This window comes from Diadema setosum, chromosome 2, assembly GCF_964275005.1.
Source record: "Diadema setosum chromosome 2, eeDiaSeto1, whole genome shotgun sequence".
NCBI lineage: Eukaryota > Metazoa > Echinodermata > Echinoidea > Diadematoida > Diadematidae > Diadema > Diadema setosum.
Window position 1 is genome coordinate 36300869 of NC_092686.1, and position 21443 is coordinate 36322311.

The 21443-nt window shown below is 39.0% G+C and overlaps 1 protein-coding gene across 1 annotated transcript in view; it reads left to right on the plus strand.

Moving 5' to 3' along the window:
- Positions 1 to 2110: 2110 nt before the first annotated feature.
- Positions 2111 to 21443, plus strand: part of LOC140242291 (quinone oxidoreductase-like protein 2 homolog) — a 23300-nt gene continuing 3967 nt past the window's right edge. The window contains exons 1-6 of the mRNA XM_072322037.1: positions 2111 to 2271; positions 4478 to 4633; positions 7391 to 7459; positions 10366 to 10475; positions 16290 to 16371; positions 20476 to 20657. Coding sequence (XP_072178138.1) covers positions 2128 to 2271; positions 4478 to 4633; positions 7391 to 7459; positions 10366 to 10475; positions 16290 to 16371; positions 20476 to 20657 — 743 coding nt within the window. The 5' untranslated portion in view covers positions 2111 to 2127. The remainder of the gene's footprint in view (positions 2272 to 4477; positions 4634 to 7390; positions 7460 to 10365; positions 10476 to 16289; positions 16372 to 20475; positions 20658 to 21443) is intronic.

Here is a 21443-nt window from a genome sequence, read left to right on the forward strand (position 1 = left end):
CGACACTGCACGCACATGCACATAGTCACAATGACAGGAAAATGTATACAAACTCCATACAATCCTCGCAAGCATTTGTACAGTACAATTCATCCGCTTAAAATATGAGAAACGGGGGAAAATACGAACAATGCGCGAAATACGCGTGGAATATCAGCGATTGTTCGCAAAAATGTTGCCGCTATCGCGTTCACGACGTACCGAGTGCGCTGTACATCACAGCCCAGGCCCGCCCGCGGCCCGCCCATCCAACTACAGTTCGACTGCTTTGTGGAGCAGTGTGAAATGCATACGTTATTACATACGCACTACAGAAGCTACAGCTGTACTACAGCTAAGTAGAGGACGCAAGGCGTAATTAGAAATGAGACATCACCATTGGTAGGTGAATATTATTGTCAATTTCTTTTTTCGGCGGCCGAAAAAATAGTAAATATCAAAAAAGTCGATTCGGCAACTGAAAATCGATGCGGGCAGGGAGCGGGCTGGGACGAGAATCATGAATTTCGTGGTATTTTCAGCACCATTTTGAAAATAGTAAATACAGGTGTAGTAAAAAAATCGATGCGGCGGCCAAAATCGATGCGCGCGAGGACGAGAAACTGGTTTCTTTTTTTACTTGGCCTAATAGCCCACAAGATTGAATTATGTGCAGCTTGTAATGCATGCAATGCAATACTACTGCCTGGACACAATTTGGTCATTGCTGTATGAGCAGCATTCTGCACACCTACTACTGAATGGGGAGGGCACTTCTGGAATAAAAGCTGTTTGGATACCGACCTTTGTTATTGCCCACATTCAATCTCAAAATACAACAAAACAGCTCAATATCACGGCAAGTTGTGCCATCCTGACAAGTTTTTTGGTAGAGCTTATCGATATGTTGCAAGCAACTTCCAAATGTATTGAAGAAGGTAAATTTTGAGTCCTGCCAAGTACTAAATTTTAGCTTTAAGCATGACAGTCCCCATACTTTCACTTTTATAATTCATCAGGCAGAACTTTCCCCGAACACTAGAACTGCTTCCTTTCTGTTTCATGATTGGAAATGAAATAAAGAAAGTCTATGAAAAAAGATAAGTGCTCATCAATTTTTGCAATAAGACAGATTATATCTTTCACATTGTGATGACAATAACATTACACTATTGATATTAGCAGAGCTCAGAGTTCTCTTCCTTTTCACTGGAATTTAAGGGTTGTGGCTTGATAATGTTGTGATATCCACAGTAAAAAATTCCCAAAGTTAATCTGTTGAAGTCCCACAAGATGTGGATATATATTTTTTTTGTTAGTACGGATATTGTCCTAATGTATGAATATGTATATGTGTAGAATAGATTCGAGAAATATTGTGCCAACTTAACTCCATATAGATGGTGTAATATATGTGATCTTTTTTTTTTCATTGTTTATTTTGATCAGTTTAACACTGCATGATTCACTGCCTCTTAATTGCTACATTTAAAGCTGCTCCGAAATTTGTGACACATTATTGAAAGTCAGTCATTCCATCTCATTTTGGCAGTTTTTTGACATTTTTTTTTTCTGACAATGTGCATCAAGTATGATTACTATAAATATGAAGCACTTACACATATATTCTCTGTAAGACAACACACTTTGTTAATGCTGTACTCATACTGGTGATATGATCTTTAAAAATCAAAACAACATAGTTTGACACCTCCCTTGAAGTTTAATGTGACAGCATGCAGTATTCTATATGGCTATTTAGAAATTATAGTCTATTTTATGGCATATTACATTATTATTCAGTACCTTTTCAAGGTAACTATGTTACAGCTGACCTCAGTTGAAACCAAACACAAAACTTTATCACATGTTTCATCAACAGGAAGGGGAAATGTTGCGGCAACGTAAAAAGCAGTGTGGTTGAATTGGAAGAGTTCCGAAGATCTTTGTCGCGTGGAGGTTGAGTCATGTGTCCTATGATTTCTGCTCTTGATAAAAGAGCCTATGGATATAGCATTATTTTTATGTTGTAATTGTTGTTGTTGTTGTTGTTGTGGATGATGATGTGTAGTGCTGAAATATGTTTTGAGATCTCCTGATGTTTCCGTTTGGCACAGATCCCAGGGCCTGCTGAGTAGGACTAGGCCCATGGCGGGGCAGGTCAGGCTACATGACGTCAGCGGTGCCTCCGCCCAGGCCAGACGCTGGTACCGAGCCGCGCAGTGCACCGAACTGGGCAAGCCACTCTCCGTGGCAACCCTTCCATCCGTGGAGGAACTTGGGCCGGGGGAGGTTTGTTCATCGATCTTCTTCTTTCAGTTGCTGTTAAAACAGAAACTATTTCAGGCCTCAACCCGCTGAAGACTAGTCTCAAGTATACTTGAGCAGGTGTTTGTGGGAAATGTGTGTTATGCAAAATCAGCTAGTCCTCATGGGGTTAATTTTCCTATTGGGCCAATGTTAGTGACTTCGTATTGTTTATAATTTCATAAATGAGAGTGTTTTTGCACATACTTTAATATCTCCCTGGATAATTAAGCATTATTGTTGTCACACTTATTCAGTGGAATGCGAAATTTCAAAAATTTTCACATCACAGAGTAAGCCACACATACTTTATACTGTTGCATATAGAGAGATGTTTGAAGGCAACGATTAAAGCTATCTATCAACAGATGTGATTAGGTCATGATGTTATTTATTTGAGCCATTTCAGCTTGAGTGGATTAACAACCTTTAGTCATGGGTCTGCTGCTAATCTCAGGATTTTGAGTTGATCTGTTCAATCCAAAAACCAATGTGGCTGTAATATTTATATGAATAATGACACTTTATTCCAAAGTTAACATGGGACGTGTGTCTGGATTGAAATGATCTTGTTCTAAAATATTATTCACAAGTGTAATCTCATGTATTTAAAAAATTATGAAAAAGTATCGTTATTATAGTCATTACAGTTAAAAAAAACCCAACAACCATGATTTGGCTGAATTGGTGTTCCGATCATTATCAGGGACTGCTAAAATTTAGCTGTCATGATGGCAGTGTGTAATTGTAAAAGAACACAAAATGGTGTTACACAACACTGTTTATGTTACACAACACCGTTTAACACAGAGTATGACATACATGTATGTTTCAGGAATGGGACTTGCAAGGCAAGTTTGGAGCTGGCTGACCTGATGATTGAGAACTACAGCATCTGAATTAGCAACAAGTATCGATAAATTAGTGATGAATAATGCATAAATAAGAATCTAAACTAGTGATTCCTCACCTTGGGGTAGCTTTTTTTAAATCTCACGAGAGATCATGGCAGTGAACTCATGAAATTTGTGAAAAATAAAACCTGTGCAAAATGTATAATGTATTTAGCCATGATCATTAGCATTTAATAGAATGTGTTATGATTATGTATAGAACCTCAGTTGCATTGGGATGTAGTGACCAGATAAAGCTGTTTAAAACCCAGACCCTACTTACATGTCTTTGCAAGTGGCGATTGGTATACCAAACTTAAAAAAAGGACAAAAATTAGCACTAGCCTGTATTTCATAGCCTCTTTTGTTTTAATAAGATTACTGTCCATGATGATTCTTTTTAATGTGTCTGTTTGTATGTAATGACCATTTAAATATATAATATGTCAAGATATATGCACATACATGTAGATTGCCAGTCATTGGCATGAATTAACCTTTAGAGCTCAACCAAAGTCTTCCTGAAAGTGACATTTGTTGTTCTGTTTGCTGTTGTTGTTTTTTTCTTAATACCTCTGTCAAGGAAGGAGTTTAAGTGATCATCAGCGTTGGTTTGTCTGTTTGCAAAGTAACTCGAAAAATTGTGAATGGATTTGATTGAAACTTGCAGGAAAAGTCAGTAATGACACAAGGAACATATGATTAAGTTTTGGTAGTGAACTGAGAATTTTTAATATAGTTTTGAAGGATTTTTGAGCTTTTGGCATATAAGGTCAATGAACTTTAGAGTTCAAGCAGCGCTTATTTGAGGTTTGCTCATGCGCACTAAAGCGCATGCTCTACTCAAGGTGCTGCGCAGCATGCAGGAAGCTGTGTGACGTAAACAAAAGGCTTCTATATATTGGGAAATTTAGCCAGTTTTCAGCATGGGTATTTGGGTTGAAATGAGCTGTTTGGCGGAGGTCTGCGCTCAGCGAGTGCTTTTCTAGTTGCCTCAGTGAGAGTAAATGCAGGGTTTGAAATTGGCGATGGTCCGCTGGCCATTGGCCACCCAAAATCACATTGGACTAGGTAAAAATCGTAAAATTCTGAAGTTACTAGTCTGTCTGGCTAGCCAAAATATTGCTTCAGTGTCAAAATTGATTCTAAGTAGTTCGCCTGGCTAGTTAAAAAAAAAGTTAAGTGCGACCCCTGAAATGGCAGGTGTGGTAGTAGTATTCGTGTTGCCAAGCTTTGATATGAGCGATGACCAGTCACTTTTTTGTTTTTGTGTTTTGTTTTTTGTCTTCCTGTCAAAGGTGAAAATTGCTGTCCACAGTGTCGGGGTCAACTTTGGTGACCTCCTCATGGTGATCGGCCAGTATCAGGAGAAGCCGCCCCTCCCTTTCTCCCCTGGGTCTGAGTGCTCGGGCGTGGTCATGGAAGTTGGTGAGGGAGTTGAGACGGTTGCCAAGGTGAATTTTTCACTTTTTTATATACAAACAAACCCTTTGTTTCAAGCCCTGAAAAATATTTAGTCTGAAATCTTGCAGTTTAATGTTTGTTTTTGTTTTTGCTTGGTTTTTTTTTTCATCTTCAGGAGATAACTTCAAATGAGAGGTTATTGATACAAGCTGTTAAAAGCTTCAAATGGCTGATATTCTCCATCATCTTTTGTAAATTCTTGTTACATAGTTTGATGATAAACTGTCTTCAACTCATTGCTTGATTGAGTAAGGTGTAATACTTATAGTTGGAAGCATCACATGGAAAAATGAAAATTGAATTGAAGCCTATGCACCTCTTCTATTAAAAAAAAAAAGAACTTTATTGTAGAATTGATATGCATTTTTCAAATTTCTTTATGGTTATACTGAGCTTGAATGAATTTACCTGTCTAATCACTCTAAAATGAAATATACAGTGAAATTCAGAGACGCCAGTTCAATGACAAAATTATGATTTATGTAGAAACAATTCTCAGGACTCGATTTGTTGAATGTTATAGAGGAATCTGAATGGTATACACCAGAATACATTGAAATATCACATGGAAAGTCTATCTACAGACATGCAAATCATAAATTAGACTCAAACAATGCTGCTGCCTTAACCTGAACATTATAAAAATCACAAACACACATACACACACACAAATTAAAAAAAAAGAAAAGAACAAATGTTATGATATAATCTTTCTGAACAGCAGTGAATCAAATGATCAGAATAATTTTGAACTCTTCTTAGCAGGGACCCCTTTATTGGCTATCATTTGCTTATGCACAAGATGGTAAAAACAAACAAACAAACAAAGAAAACAAAACAACAACACACACAACAACTAGTAAAGTTTGATGACTTGATCCACCATGCCAATACTCACTAATACAGGACAGGAGGGTGTTCACAATGGTCCTCGCAGTGTTGCTGTCGAAAATGTAGTACAGTAAGGAATGATCCATCATTCGAGTGTCGCTTCAGAGGATGACAAGAATTGTTCCAGGTGCAAAAATAGTTGCTACTCTTCCTGTCCAGTGCAGAAATTAAGGAAATATGTCAGCAACCTTTAATTATGAAGACAAACATGCACAAAGACACAGACATACAGTTGTCCTTAGTGCAAAAAATGAACTCCAGTTCGTGTCAAGAGTCACATAGATGGATGCTACCATAACGCTGTCATTGATGATCCTGAAGTGCATCAAAATCCAGATCTTCACCAAGATATGACATTAAAGTTTGAAATACGTCAAGGATGATTTTTGGAAATGCCCTGCAGAGTTTGCATTCGGATACATTTATGAAAAACAGAAATACGAGCAGAACTTGTAAAACTCTTCTACTGCACTTCAAGGGAGATATGAATCAGCTCTTCATAGCGTGGTTTGAATCACAGGGGACTAGTTGCAGTGATGGTATTCCCGAGAAATTGTGAGCTGTGATTACTCGGATCAAATGTCGTTTTCAGTGTCAGCTTGCTCCAGGGGTAACCATCCAGGAAAGTTGTAATGAGAATTTTTTTTTTTTTTTTATAAATCTGTATGCTGTTTCGTCCACCAAAACTCCCCAAACTCCCTGAAACTCCCTCAAAAAGTACTCTCCCAAGGGTGTTTACTGATAATGTCTGTGGATGACAGCTGGTATTAACAGACTTGTCTGCGTGGGGGATTGCTAATTTGTGGGGGGACCTGAATGCAGCTGAGAAACTTTCATGATTTTCATTTTAACACACTTGGATTGTGCAAAAGAAGATTGAAGAAAAAAATAGATATGCTCTGGGCACTTGGAAAAGGGAGATGAAAGGACAAATTTATCCTTGATCGTACCAAACCTGTGAATCAGATCTGTTTGATCGTGTCACGTGCCTGAAGGACTCGTGGGGAAATATACATTGAAGATTGAAGGGATGTCTGAGGGGTATGTCGTAAAAGCGTGTGTAAATGCTCCTCCGAGTGAGGGGAGAATAAACAACTCTGTAGTTTGTCTCCACCCTTCCTGAGAGCGGTCCAGCAGGGCTTCCAGGGCAAAGAACTTCATGCATGGCTACATACATATCTCAAAATCTGACACTGCTCATGATTAGACTGAATGCTCCATGATCTGGGGAGAACAGCATGCTAACCCATTCCCTACCAGGCTCAGAAATCCCTGAATACTTTGCATTAGACTATTTGGGGTCCCACAGTCGGTTAAAGTGATTAATTTCTCTTTAGGAGCTGTGAATACAATTTGGGCCCTGCCAAGATTGAGCAAAATTTCTAAAACACAATTCTTCTTCTTTTTAAAAAAATAAAATCATTATCCTTGAATTTCCATTTTTTTTTCAAATATCACAGAGCCCTTACTTTAGATATAACAAATAAAATTGCCGAATGCATATTTTTCATTTTGTTTGTAAGTTGACCTACTTGTGAGCATATGTTCATACCAATTTGCATAGATGAACTGAACTGTCATCAGCACGTTCTAGGAGATAAATTTTCAGAGTGTGGTCTCACTTAGGCCAGTACCACCTGTTGTGTGAACATTTTTAACACCTTGTCAGTGTAATGTCAATGTAATGTCAATGTAACACTTTTTTCCTGAAGACCAATATCCTTTCTATGAGATGCTGTAAAAGTGGTTATTTTCTTAAGAGTAATTTTTTGTGCTAAAAGGCATGATGGGTTTTCAACAAGATTAAATGTGCATTTGTCAGTAAAGGGGAAAAAATATGCTTCATTTCTCCCTAGGGTGACCGTGTGGTGGCAATGTCATCAAAGGCTGGATGTATGGCAGAGGAACTCATCACCAGTGAAGGAGTAAGTACTGTAAATTTGGAGACTGCTTACACGGTCAGGTAATTTTTCACACTAAACTTAGTGGTCCGTCATATTGTGGATGAAAGATTTATCTTCTTGGTATCACTAAAAGCACGCATGTGGTATTATTTTCCTCTTTTTTTTTTTGAGTGCAAAAATTTCCACACAGCAAAGTAATGTACATTTACTGGCAGACAGACTGACTGATTTCTGAAAATGTGTTATTTCTCATTTTACTGAGTGCAGTGATAGCATGGGACAGACTGCAACATGGAAATGCAATGTTTTGTGGTTTTTCCTATACCCTGCAAAAAGCTGTCACTACACCATGAATTTGATAGCTGTGATATCATTTTGAAAATAATGTGCATTTTTATACCCCCGCCACATGTAGTGTGAAGGGATATATAGGAATCACCGTGATGTTGGTTGGGCGGGCGGTCGGTCGGTCGGTCTGTTGCAAAATCTTGCGTCGCAAACTCCTTCTACAGTTTTGAAGCAATTTAAATGAAACTTAGGGTAAATGATGATATTGAGGTATAGATGTGCAAGACATGTTTTTTGTGTTTGTCGGACAATGCGTTGCCGTGGTAACCATAATTTAACCCAAACCTTGTGGATTGAATAACTTCCATAGTGTTTAAGCAATCAATTTCAAAATTGGTATCTATGAAGATCTATACGTGTAGTTATGCAAGACACTCTTTGTGTTTGTACTTGACAAAGCGTTGCCATGGTAACCGCATGTTTTCTTTGAAATCTTGTGGAGTGAACAACTTCCACAGTTTTGAAGCAATTGAAATCAAATTTGGTAGGCATTATGGCCTTGAGGCATAGATGTGGAACACATAATTTTTGTGTTTGTCAGATAAAGCGTTGCCATGGTAACCATAATTTTACCAAAACCTTGTGGATTGAATAACTTCCACATCATTCAAGCAATTAAGGTCAAGTTTAGTATGTATGATGATCGGGAGGTATAGTTATGCAAGACACCAATGTAAGAAAAATGTGTTGCCATGGTAACCACTCATTTTTGTATCAAATTGAACCATTTAATCTATGAAGGTGAAATTTGGTGTGTATGATGCTCTTTAAGTGTAGTTTTGTGAAATGCCTTTGTATTTGTATCGGACAATGCATTGCCATGGTAACCACACTTTTTACCCAAACCTTGCATGTTTTTTTTTTAAATCCTGTGGAGTGAACTTCTTCCACATTTTTCAGGCAATTGAAACCAAATTTGGTAGGCATTATGGCCCTGAGGTATAGATGTGGAACGCATAATTTTTGTGTTTGTTACACAAACTGTTGCCATGGTAACCACAATTTTACCAAAACCTTGCAGATTGAATAACTTTTCCATCATTCAAGCAATTAAAGTCAAATTTAGTATAATGCATCATGATCTAGAAGTGTAGTTTTGCAAGACACCAATGTGATAGTTTAAGGAAAATGTGTTGCCATGGTAACCACTAATTTTTGTATCAAAATAAACCATTCAAGCTATGAAGGTCAAATTTGGTGTGTATGATGGTTTTTAAGTGTAGTTATGCAAAATGTCCCTTGTGTTTATATCAGACAATGCATTGCCATGGTAACCACACTTTTTACCCAAACCTTGTGGAACTCAGTGTCAACTCTGTAATTGTACAGTAAACTAAAATTATTCTGTTTCCAATTCGACAAGTGCACAAACTTGGTATTAACGTCATTGCCCTCATGACATCACATACTATAATAATAAAGCAACACTAGGGGAGGGGGTATTAATCATCTTCAGTGATAATTCTAGTTTTTTAGTGTGAGGAAATTTCCACGAATCTCTCTCCCTGTTGGGATGCCATTGTTTTTGGCTAGTAGTTCCAGATGACATGAAACGGAAACCAATCAGTTAGCATGTTGTCGCTTCTGTTCTCTCCCCCTCCCCCTCCCCCCCCCCCCCCCAAAAAAAAAGGTGCATGCAGAGCCCATCGGGTTTCTGCAGAGCTGTCATAGTCTTCATGTTTAGTTGGCACTAGAAACTCTTGCGACTCTGTTTGACATTATCAGATCCCGGCAATCAGCACTGGTTCGCCGTGTCAAACATAGCACTTGGTAATAGATTATGACGCTGACATCGTGCACTCTTACGAAATTTTGCAGCACGCCCCCCTCTTGTTCCTGTTCTGAAAGTTGAGTGATTGTTTCCGTGTTGGAAGAGGGCTAAGGTCTCCTGTGCAGGTCCATGAATCATCCTCATGTGTGCTTTTGGCACATGAAGAATTTGACAACAGTTTGATTTGCCACAAATATCTTTTGATCAATATCTATCACGCAGTTACTTCATCAGCATTTAGATGCACATATGGCGTTAAATGACCCATGTGTTTAGTACTGGAACACCACCACCATGATAGCAAAGCTGTCATTTTAAAGCATTTACAATTAGAGTGAAAGCTGATGCCTTAGGAGATATGTATGTGTCTCAAGGTTTAGACCATTAAATATTTTGTCAGCAATTCTCTCGTTCTGGATTTTCCACCGTAAGATAAAGTGTATGTGAGCATCGCTGCGGTCACTCATTGCCTACAAAATTTTGACAATTGCCATCAAGAAATTCCTTCATCATCAAAACATTGAAATTTAGTGCATACAAATCCAATTAAATCAACAATGGAAAAACCAAGTGAACAAATTTTGTGTTCAGTTTCTCAGCTGTATGTACTTTGCTGCAAATATGAGACATAAATTTCTCACTTCGCTGCCATTGATGTAAATGGATGAAGAGGACGTCAGCTGCAAGAAGGATCAGATCATCACGTTTCCCTGTCTCAAATTTCTGGGGGGAATTTCATCCTTCTGAGCCATTATCTGATAAAAACTTTCACTTTCTTTTTCTCTCCTTCTCTTTCTCTATCTGCCAGGAAGTCTGGCGCATACCAAGTTCACTGAGTTTTCCCGAGGCGGCATCCATTCCTTGTAACTACGGGACGGCATGGCTGGCTCTGACCAGAAAGGCGGCCCTTCAGGCTGGGTAAGGAAGGGATGAGGTCGTGGCTGACTCATGCCAGTGGTCTGTCCTTCATGCGGCAAATTGGCAACGTCTAATGAAAAGCATGTACACCACCCATTGATTATAATAGACAATAGTTTATAGAGTGGGTTGTGTGGCTTTCTAAACATTTTAGAATGTCAATGTTTTCCACCATTCTTTTGTGCACAAATGAGTAATGTTGAATTGTTCTCTTTATCACCATGGTGCTTTGACTAGAAGAATGAGGTTCATATATTATTAGAATCTTTTTGTCTCTCATCACACAACAGGTAAGTAACTGAATTTTTTATTCTTTTTTATTCTGTAGTTAAGTGATTGGAGATAGAATTGGGACTATTTTGGGTGCAAAGCAGTGACAAATAAGTAAAATTGCATCTATTTTCATCCAACAATGCACATTTTCAAATTTTCACACCTCTTGTATGAACAGCATTCTCAATGAAAGAATAGGATTTGTTGTGAAACCATTGTATTGTAACTAACCCTGCTTTCACGTTAGTACTCATGATGCAGAGACAGTCTCGCACAATGGGACTTTCTCCTTGAAATCATGATGTGAATGCTAACTTGGATTTGGGCTCATATGTGAGCATTGCTGTAAACCTGCATTGGAAACCAAGCATTATACAGTTTCCTTGGTGAAGAAAATGCATAAATAGGGTGATCACTCCCTCAAACCCTTCCAGTTTATAAAGACCTTGGCTTAATCTGTCATGGGCTCTGCCAGGAAAACCCTGTGAGGCGCCCTGCTTACCTCCCGTGTGTGAAGAGCAACGGTCGAACAGCCAAACGATTACTGTTCACATGGGAGCACGGGACACAGACAAACGCTTTGCCAAGGACAGATTCCTCTTCGATATCCTCCTTTTATCCCTTCTGTCTATCATTCCATTTGATCTGATGTCTTTCCCATCTCTGGAGAAGGAAGTTCTTCTCTCTGTTTCTTTTTTTTTTTTCGTAATTCGTTTGGCAGGAAGTAATTTATTAGGCCCACTCTTACCATGATGACAGTTTGATTTAGGATCGGCCGCCCCATTTGTTACGCTGCACGCAAGCTGTATGCAGCTGTTGAAGTGAGACTGTTTCAAACATGAGCTTAGCCCCCTCGCCCTCCCCTACCCCCCCCCCCCCCACCCCAAATCCTCTCAGAAAAATTAGTCATAATTATATGTAGCCTCTCAGATTTTGGCTCCTCAAACAAGCACTTGAGATTTATTTCAACTGAAATGATTTTGGATCATACTTCCGCCCCGTTCCACCTCACCCATTACTCTCGAAGCTTCCTTCATTACCTCGGATGGATGTCGGCCAAGACACCTCATCTTCAGGGTCATTGGAAAAAAAATTACGACATGCACATGCACTTTTTTTTTTTTACAAATTGAAATCAGACAAGATTGATTTTGGGGGGAATTTGATAAAAGAATTGACAAATTACCATTGAAGCATTGATTTCTTTCTTCAAGACATTCACTATCTTTCTAAATGAATTCAGTTCATTTCAATTCAATCCAGCTCTCTTCTCTGCTAGATATTAGAGCATTTTGATACAGTGTGAACTAAAGGTGATTACTTGGAGAGAGTTCGAGACTGACACACAGGGGCATTAACCATTCCATTTGCCAATTTAAGTTCATAAAGGTCAAAATGAAGGAGGGGATGGAGAGTGAGTGGAGTGCAGTTACATGGGGAGACGAGAGTTGTATGTAGGCATAGGGATTCAGAAGATTCAGAGGTTTAAAGGGGAGGAGGGGAAGGGAATTTGGTGATATGGATGGGGAGGGTAAAGGAATAGATAAAGGTAGATATAAAGGGTAGATGTTATCAATGAGGATTGAAAGGGAGAGAAGGTTGGAATTTAGCGACAGGAGTGGGGCAGGAAAAGGGAGGAGAGAGATAATCACAGAGAGGGGGAAATGGAGAAGGTCTGTTAACCCGTTGAGGACGGACTGATTTTGCTACATCACACACATCCCATAGACACCTGCCTGAGTATACAGTTGAACCTCTCTAATTATCCGGCCTCCCTTTATCCGGATCTCTCTATTATACGGATGCAATCTCGCCGTGATTTTTTTTTTTTTTTTTTTATAATTACGGGAGGAAAGGGGGATTCCCAACTCTTTAACTCCTACACAGACATACATGAATTACATATTACTTCCAACATTAACATACACCTCTATTTTGGGGTCTGTTACTGAGTGTAACAATGAAAAGGTTGCAGTATACACATTACTACATGTGGTACTATAATGGGCTACATCAGTACATGTGTATGTATAATGTACATGTACATCGTATAAAGCATTGAGTCTCACGTATCCAGCCAAATCCCTTATCCGGATGAGCCCCGGTCCCGACTTGTCCGGATACGAGAGGTTCAACTGTACTTGGGACTCTTCCTCAACGGGTTAAAGGATGGTCATATAGGGCCATAAGAGAGGGTGATACAGTGACATGGAGAGAAGAGTCGAATAAGAGTAACTTTGTGAGAGATGATTAAAGAGAAGGAAGGTTTTCATTATTCTGGCATAGTATGTTTGCTTTATATATTAGTTATGCACTGTCCAGTCATTATTCCATTTTGGCCAGATGTCAATGAGGCTCTATTGAATAGAAATGACAACAGTGTTATTGACCTCTTTACGTAAAGTTCAAGTTTACTGGTGTTTTGTTTGTTTGTTTTTTCCTCGAGCATTATTAAGTCTTGACTCTAGGAGATTTTGAGGCCTCCACAAAAGTAGAAATGTAATCTGAATAATGTTCACTTTAGAGTATGCACAATTATTAATGTTCAATTTAAAATGTACACTGTATTGGACCTGAGCTTATTTGCCTTCATGTCAACGAAAAGCTAGAACCTTAATGTCACTGTAAATAGAATAGGGCCCAAATGTGTGTGTGTGTGTGTTCTGGGTAATCAAAGAGAAAATCAGGTGTTACCATTTTGAAACTCGTCAAGATTGATTTTCAAATGAAGTATAGTTTTCCCTCTCACATGATAATTTTCAATATTGAACAGTGATCCTTCCTGTCCCAAAGTTCTTAACATCCACAACACCCTCGGACGCATAATGAATAAATGCCATCAGCACTCAGTTGGAGAAACAAGAAGATGTCACTATTTCCATCTGTAGAAACATGTTATTTTGAGATTTTCTTCTTTTTGAGTAGTGATTTTCATTTTCTCTCTTATATTTCATATTTTGTTGTCTTAGGCTGCATTTATCAACTTTCCCCTGTTTAAACGGCTTTCGAAAGCCCTTTCCAAAGCCCTTTCCAAAGCCCTGTACTATTAATGTGCCGCTTGTTTTCTAAGAAGGGACGGTGAAAAGCAATTACCATCATAAAGACATATCTTCCTTTGTGAGTGACGAGTCATGATGCAATGCCACATGAATCAATTGTCTTCCTATCTGTGAGGCAGCTCCAGTTGAGCACATACTTCAAATGTTTCTGAGTGGCGGCATAAGACATGGGATCAAAGGGAATGAGACTGTTGTTACTCCATTTCTCAAGCCTCCTTGGTGAGAGGTACACCTCCCTGTTCCTAGCATGTGCGTGCATTACGCACAGCTGTATGTATACACGTGTGTACACGTACTTGTGTGCACTTTATGTGGCGCGCGTCTTTTCAGAAACCGGAAACGCATGGTTGCGTAACCGCAGTAGGGCGACCTACAAAGCCGTTTCAAAACAGCTTTGCTTTTATCAACTTCAAAAGGCTTTTACAAACAGGTTTCTGAAAACCTGTTTAGGAAACCTGTTTGGAAAGCCACAAATTTGCGGCTTTCGAAAAGGCTTTCTGAAAGGGCTTTCAAAACAGCTTTGCGTTTATCAACTCGTAAAAATTCCTTGAAAGCTGTTTGGAAAACCTGTTTCTGCCGAGAAAGGAGAGTTGATAAACACACCCTTTCGAAAAGGCTTTCTGAAAGGGCTTTCAAAACAGCTTTGCATTTATCAACTCGTAAAAATTCCTTGAAAGCTGTTTGGAAAACCTGTTTCTGCCGAGAAAAGGAGAGTTGATAAACGCACCCTTTCGAAAAGGCTTTCCGAAAGGGCTTTCAAAACAGCTTTGCGTTTATCAACTCGTAAAAATTCCTAGAAAGCTGTTTGGAAAACCTGTTTCTGCCGAGAAAAGGAGTTGATAAACGCACCCTTAGTCATTGAAGGAGGAGATGAATTTAAAAACTAATGTCTATCAAAAAAGTCATTTTGATGTGAGTTTGAACTTGAGCCAACTGCCGTGTGAAAAGTGCAGTGTTCACATCAAGTATTAAAAAACAGAAATCAGTGGCTATGGCACTGTGATACCTCGTAGTACCCGTGTTTTTACTCCTCTTTAGTGGAAGTTTGACAAAATGAATTTCCTCTTCCCAGCAAGAAGTAGTGACTCATTTATTACTTTGTTGTGAATCATTTATCGTTCTAATTTGTTTATTACTATTATTTTTCTGTTTTAGATTTGCTGTGCGTGCTCTTCCATCATTCACATGTTTCCTTCTCCCATGAGGAGAAAGTGATCTAGAATTCAGGAATTGTGAATTTGTGGTGTTTTGGGATTGCAGCTGGTGAAATGCTATAACGTGACCCCTGGGGAGTTGTGTCAAAAATTGTGTGTTCTCATTGCTGTCTGAGATAAACTGGAGTTCACTCCAAGACTGTGACCAATCATGCATGATTTGCTCCAGTTTACACCAATTTACTCTAATTGATTCACAAATTGCAACATATCTATTGATTGAGGCCAACTTAATCAGTATCTTTGATGTAGCCATGATTACAAATCTGTGTGCTAATCCAACACACTACTAGTTAGAGAATCTGCGAAAAAGAAAATACAATTTTCATGTGTTTTTGTTTTTGTTATTGTTGAATGTGCCACTTTCATTGAATGAAGAATGATATCTCTGGAGCCAATATGCTCTGAATTTTATCTCTTATTGTGAAGATTGGAAATGATTAACATTGAATTGAGGAAGGTACATGTACTGTATACGCCATGTATTTCGCGAGTCTAACTTTTCGTGAATTGGGAATTCCCAATGATTTCGCGAGTGGTAAAATGCGCTATCATAGAGTTCTGTACCGAACAGAGAAATGCACTCGTGTACATCACATCCACATCGGGATTGGAGTCAATATTTTCATGTGTTTTTGATTTTGCAAATAGCACCTGACTTGCAAAATTCGCAAAATAAAAACCTTGTGAAATATTCAGCATATACCGTAGTCATCTTTAACCATTGAGGATGGACTGATTTTGCTACAACACGCATTTCCAATAGACCCCTGACCGAGTAAACTCGGGACTCGTCCTCAATGGGTGAAGAGACATTGTAATATTATGAAAATGCTACACAATGAGATGCTATTAAACTGTTACTGTTTTGCAGGGTTTTTTTTTTTCTCTTTTATTTAAAAAGAAATCAGGTTTCATGGAAAATTCTGTCTTTTTCCAAATTGTATACTACACAATTAGTCATGTCGATTGCAGGAAAAGTAAAAATACTGTTCTCTCTCCCCCCCCCCCCCTCCTAAAAAAAAAGGCAGTTATCATACAGCAATGCTCTTTACAAGGTTGGCATCCCTGTACACATACATTTGTACATGTATACACTGTATGTAGCTCAATCACAGTATACCCGACATCCACTAGATTTGAAACTGATTCACTGTTCTTGTGGAAAACTGACAACGATTCTCAAAATGTCCTTTCCATCTGACCTAGGAGCTCACTCCTTTGTGTATTTTGTTTCTCTATTTGTTCTTTGCCTCTATGGTCCACAGTGAGAGTTTGCTGGTGACGGCTGCTGCAGGGGGCGTGGGACTGGCTGCTGTCGAGCTCGGCACGAATGCTCTCGGTGCAAAGGTGGATATTTAATTCTCTCGTTCTTTTCTTCTTCTTTTTCCTTTTTTTCTTCTACTATTCCTCCTTTTCTTCCTCCTTTCCTCTCTCCTCTTCCTTCATTCTCTTATTCCCCTCATTTCACTTCTTCTTCCTTCTTTTCTACTTCTTTTCTTCTTTGTCCTATCCCTCCTTTTCTTTTGTTCTCCTATTGTCATTTCACTTCTTCTTTTTTCTACTTCTTCTCTTTTTTCTCCTACTCCTTTTCTTGTTCTTCCTCCAACTCCTTCTTCTCTGTCTCTTTCTCCTTGTCTGCCTCCATTGCCTTTTCCTTCATCCAAGTGAGGTTTTAGACTGCATAAATTGTGCCTCTGTCAAACATGAGAACCTCCATTTCCTCTTCTATCCCTTGGAGAGAGTCCTTGGGCGGTATTCTGAAATCCTTCCTAGGAAGAATTTTTTTCTTAATTCAGGATTTTTTCCTCAGTGGTATTCTGAAAAATCTTCTTAAGTTTCTTCCTAAGTTCCTTCCTATTTTTTCCTAAACTTAGGAAGAAACCTAGGAAAATATGTAAATGAGGATGAATCCTAGGAAGATATGCAGATTCCTGACTTAGGAAGAAGTTGGTATTCTGAAATGGACTTTGGAAAGAATTTTAGGAAGATTGTTAGGAAAACCCCACCCCTGTCCTAAGACGTTGTTCAGATATAGCAAGCTGCAAAACATTGTGATAGGTGCTTGTCATTCACTGTGTGCAATATGTACTTTGCAGTGGCGGATCCAGAGGGGGGCTCAAGGGGTGCACGCCCCCCCCCCCTCCCCTGTATTTATCGTTAAAAGCAAAAGAAATAAAAAGAAAAAAAAATGAAATGAAACCTGGAAGTGGCACCAGAAATATTACTTGCACCCCCCTTTACAGAATTCCTGGATCCACCCCTGCTTTGTATGCGCAAAATGTGCATGAAGAATGGGACATGCCGCGCACACGTGTAAAAACCCTACGTCATAACAATATGTGGTTGGTTCCTTGTAATATGGCATTTCGTATTGGCTTAAGAAAGAACAGTGGGCTGGGATAAGGATGGCCTAATTTACATTAAGAAGTTCCTTGGAAGAAATTTCAGAATACCAATTTTGTCTTTCCTAGGCACTTCCTAACTTTCTGACTGAGCAAGAAACTTTGGAAGAAACTTTAGAAGATTTTCAAAATACCACCCCTGGACAGTAAGCTAGGAGACTACATCAACCCAGATGGTTTTGCTGTGAATTGAATCAGACACCTATTGTTTGTAGGCGGGCACGCTTCTGACTGAGCCAGCTCATTAAGTACCATTGAATATGAAAGTAACCCATTGTCATCCTGCGTGAGCAAAGCATTACTAAAGCATTACTGCTCACAAAAGTATGCCATAGACCCGATGTGACTGTTTTAAGAGTTTAGAGGGGTAAGGCAGGAAGAAGATGAAGGGGAGATTCCATTCTGTAGCAGCCGAATGTAATGAAAGTGATCTCTCAGCATGGAAGCATTTAAAGATTTTTTATTTGAATTTGAATTTGAATTGACAACAAATCAGAATTTTCTTTACACGTTTTTAGTCTATTTGGGGATTTGTTGCCTACCACTGACTATTATTCATCCATATGTAACAGTTAGATGATGACCCCTGGCAAAATGTTTTCAGTAAGACATTTACTAATGCACCGCTGGTATTTGAGTACTTTTATTTGACATCTCTCACTTTTTTTTTACATGCTTCATGCTCCTTTCAGCAAGGAAGGGAGATTCATTTCCACAAAACTTTTGCAGATTGAAAGCATTTCAGAATGATTTTGACTCAATTGACATTTATGTGTTCCCACAAGGCCTCTTCTGGTTTCAAGATTCCTCTGTAATTTGTTTCATATGCCAAGTAGAAGTGAAGGAAATCTTGCACATACGTGTATTTTCCCACATCAATCATAGGATTCCATTCAAACGGAATGCTCCCAAGACATTACAATTTTCAGAATTTGGTACATTTCGGTCTTGTTTCACTATCATAGGAACTATTTGGAACCGAACAACGAACCCAAAGTTGTTACTGATTCAGATCTGATCTAGTTGGGAAGGATACATAGGCATTCAAGATGTATTCTAGGATGTGGCAAGGACGTGGAAGCAAGATATCATTCCCAAATGACTTTATAGTGAAACGGTTCCTACGTGTAACTTCTGAGGATTATTAAATTCAAATTCAATTTCAAATCAAATTTTATTTCCAATATCACATTTTTTATTTCGATATAATTTCAAGGGAAACAAACAATGTATTACAACAATATGTAAACATATATATGTAAAACTATTTGTTCAAAATAATTGTATTATTTGGAAAGAGAGACCCACATAAAGAGACAAACTTGAAGAGATGTGGGTCACTTGATCTCAGAATTGTTGCTAAAATCAGTTGACTTGAACTTAGGATTGATTTTATAGCTTGGTGAAACAGCCCCAAGGTTCCTGTCCACAATGGGTTAAAAAAAAAAATGGATGACAAGGTGGCTTTACTTACATCATGTGGTGGTTAGGAACACCTGTTTGAGTTATGATATGAATAAGACATTGCGCATACAAGACAAATAGTCATCATCATCATCATCATTCAGTGGCGACAGAAATCTGAAACCTCTGTAATCCGCATGTGGAATCATTGAGTGATTTCCTCCCTCCCCTTTCTCCCCCCCTCCCCACGAAAAAAAAATAAAAATAAAATGGCAGCATGTTATATACCGTTTAATTTAGTATCATGAAAATAATTGTCAAGGAGAGGAAATTTATGTTCCCAATTTGCATTTTTGATTGCATACTTTAGGTATGATAGAATTAGATATCTGGGAAGTATTTTTGAATACATGTACAGTAGTCTCCACTTAATGAGAATAGTAACTAATCAGGTTTTGCTGTGGATTGGGCAATATTTGAATAAACACTGTCTGTGAATGTCATAGAATTTTTCATCTTTTAATCATGCACTGTGATTAGTGAGTAAAATTTGCTCTTACCAAGTCCCAGTGCAGTCAAGTATAGAGTACTATACCCTATTTAGATAGCAAGATGCAGTGAAATGAATTTAATTTTTTAGCTGCCTTTGTAATAGGCCAAGCTGCCTTTTAAGCAAGTACTGACATTTCAGCATACTTCCATGAAAATTGAGTTTCCACGACAACAGCAAATCTTGTTCCAGGTTTTATGTCTGAAGCTCCACTGACTTACCAATTAATAGCATTTGACACCTCACATACAGTGAAGGAATTGACTGTCACAGGTTTCCATGATAGCTCTTCAGCTCAAAAGGAGGACAATTTCAATAGTACCAGCATATTACGTGGGGCGGATCCAGGAATTCCGTAAAGGGGGGGGGGGGGGTGCCTTTACAAAATTAAAGGGGGCGCACGCACTCCACCCCCATTTTTTCTTTTCTTTTTTTCTTTTAACAAAAAATAAAGGGGAGGGGGGCGCGTGCCCAGTGCACCCCTGCCTGGATCCCTAACTGTACTTATACATCCTGTATCTAGGAACATGACTCACCTGAAGTGGCCCAGTTGAATTGATGTATTCCAATTATCAATATGTTCCTGGCTCAACTATTCTGTCCTAAACTGTACATCTCTGTTACTCTGAAAAGTCTAATTCTGTAATGCAAATCTGTTTCATATCCATTAGATGCTGCTGCAAGGTATCAGGGGACATCTGTGGTAGTGTTAGAAAGCCTACTTACAGTGGGAATTATAAATTTGAATAGATTAGTAAACTAATAAGTCAGTCTCATAATGTATTGAAAAATGTCCATGCTTCACCCTAACCAACAAGTATTTTGCATACAATTGTTTGGTTGTTTTGGGTTGTTTGTTTGTTTGTTTGTTTTTTTTGCCTAAATCTATGGGAATGCATGTTGCATGCATTAGTTGTTGCAAGGTTGGGCATGCTTAAGGGTCATAGGGTTACTTCGGTTGTGGAAATAGTATGCATCAGGTTTGAATGCCTTGTGAGAGTTGGTTTAGTCCCTTCGAAAGACATGTGTCCGAAGACACTAGCGCCAGTATGACTAATACCCTGTGCCACACATTGTGTTGTGGATAAAATGCAGGTGATTGGAGCAGCTGGGGGACAGGAGAAGTGTGACCTCGTTCGATCCAAGGGGGCGGTAGACTGCATCGACTACACATCGGAGAGCATCAGGGATCGGACCAAGGAGCTAACCGGTGGGGACGGGGCTAATGTTATCCTGGATGTGGTTGGTGGAGACGTTTGGAAGCAGTGCCTCCGCAGGTATACAGTGCATACCATATCTGTCAGTGGAATACACGTTGATGGAAAGAAGTTAGTCTAGTTAGTCTTTTCAAGGGCCCTCTTGCTGTTACAAGTGACTGCAAGAGACAGGGGCATTAATGGGGGGGGGGGATTAAAATGTTTGGGGCAAACATTTCATTTGCCCACCTTCCCCCTCCTCTCCCCCCCCCCCCCAAAAAAAAAAAAAAGAAAAAAAGAAAAAAAAAATCCTAAGCCTAAGATGTGGACACTTTTCTCTTTTTTTCTGCAAAATGTCCAAACATTTCGCCAAAAGGGGCACCAGAGTGCTTAAGTTCAGGTCTTAACCCTTTGATGACGGACTGATTTTGCTACAACACGCATTTCCCATAGACCTCTGCCCAAGTATACTCGTAACTCGTCCTCGGCGGGTTAAAGTGTTTTCTTGTGTGGAAAGGGAATATCCTCTTAGATCCCCCCCCCCCCAACTTTGTGGCTTCGCTCTCTTGCACATATCTTCCAAGGTTTGTCCCCTGATCATGAAAACAGATCGATGTCCCTGGCAAGAGAAGCAAGGAGAGAGTCATCATCAGTAGAGCTGCCATCATTACCTCCGCCAAGGGAGGAGGTTATGTATTCGTTACCATTGGTTTGTTTGTTTGTTTGTTTGTTTGTTAGTTAGGTACTTTGCCCGTGGGCAAAATAACTCAAAAAGTAGTTAACGGATTTGGATGAAACTTGCAGGAAAGGTTTAGAATGATACAAGTAACAGATGATTAAATTTTGTTAGTGATCCGAGAATTTTTG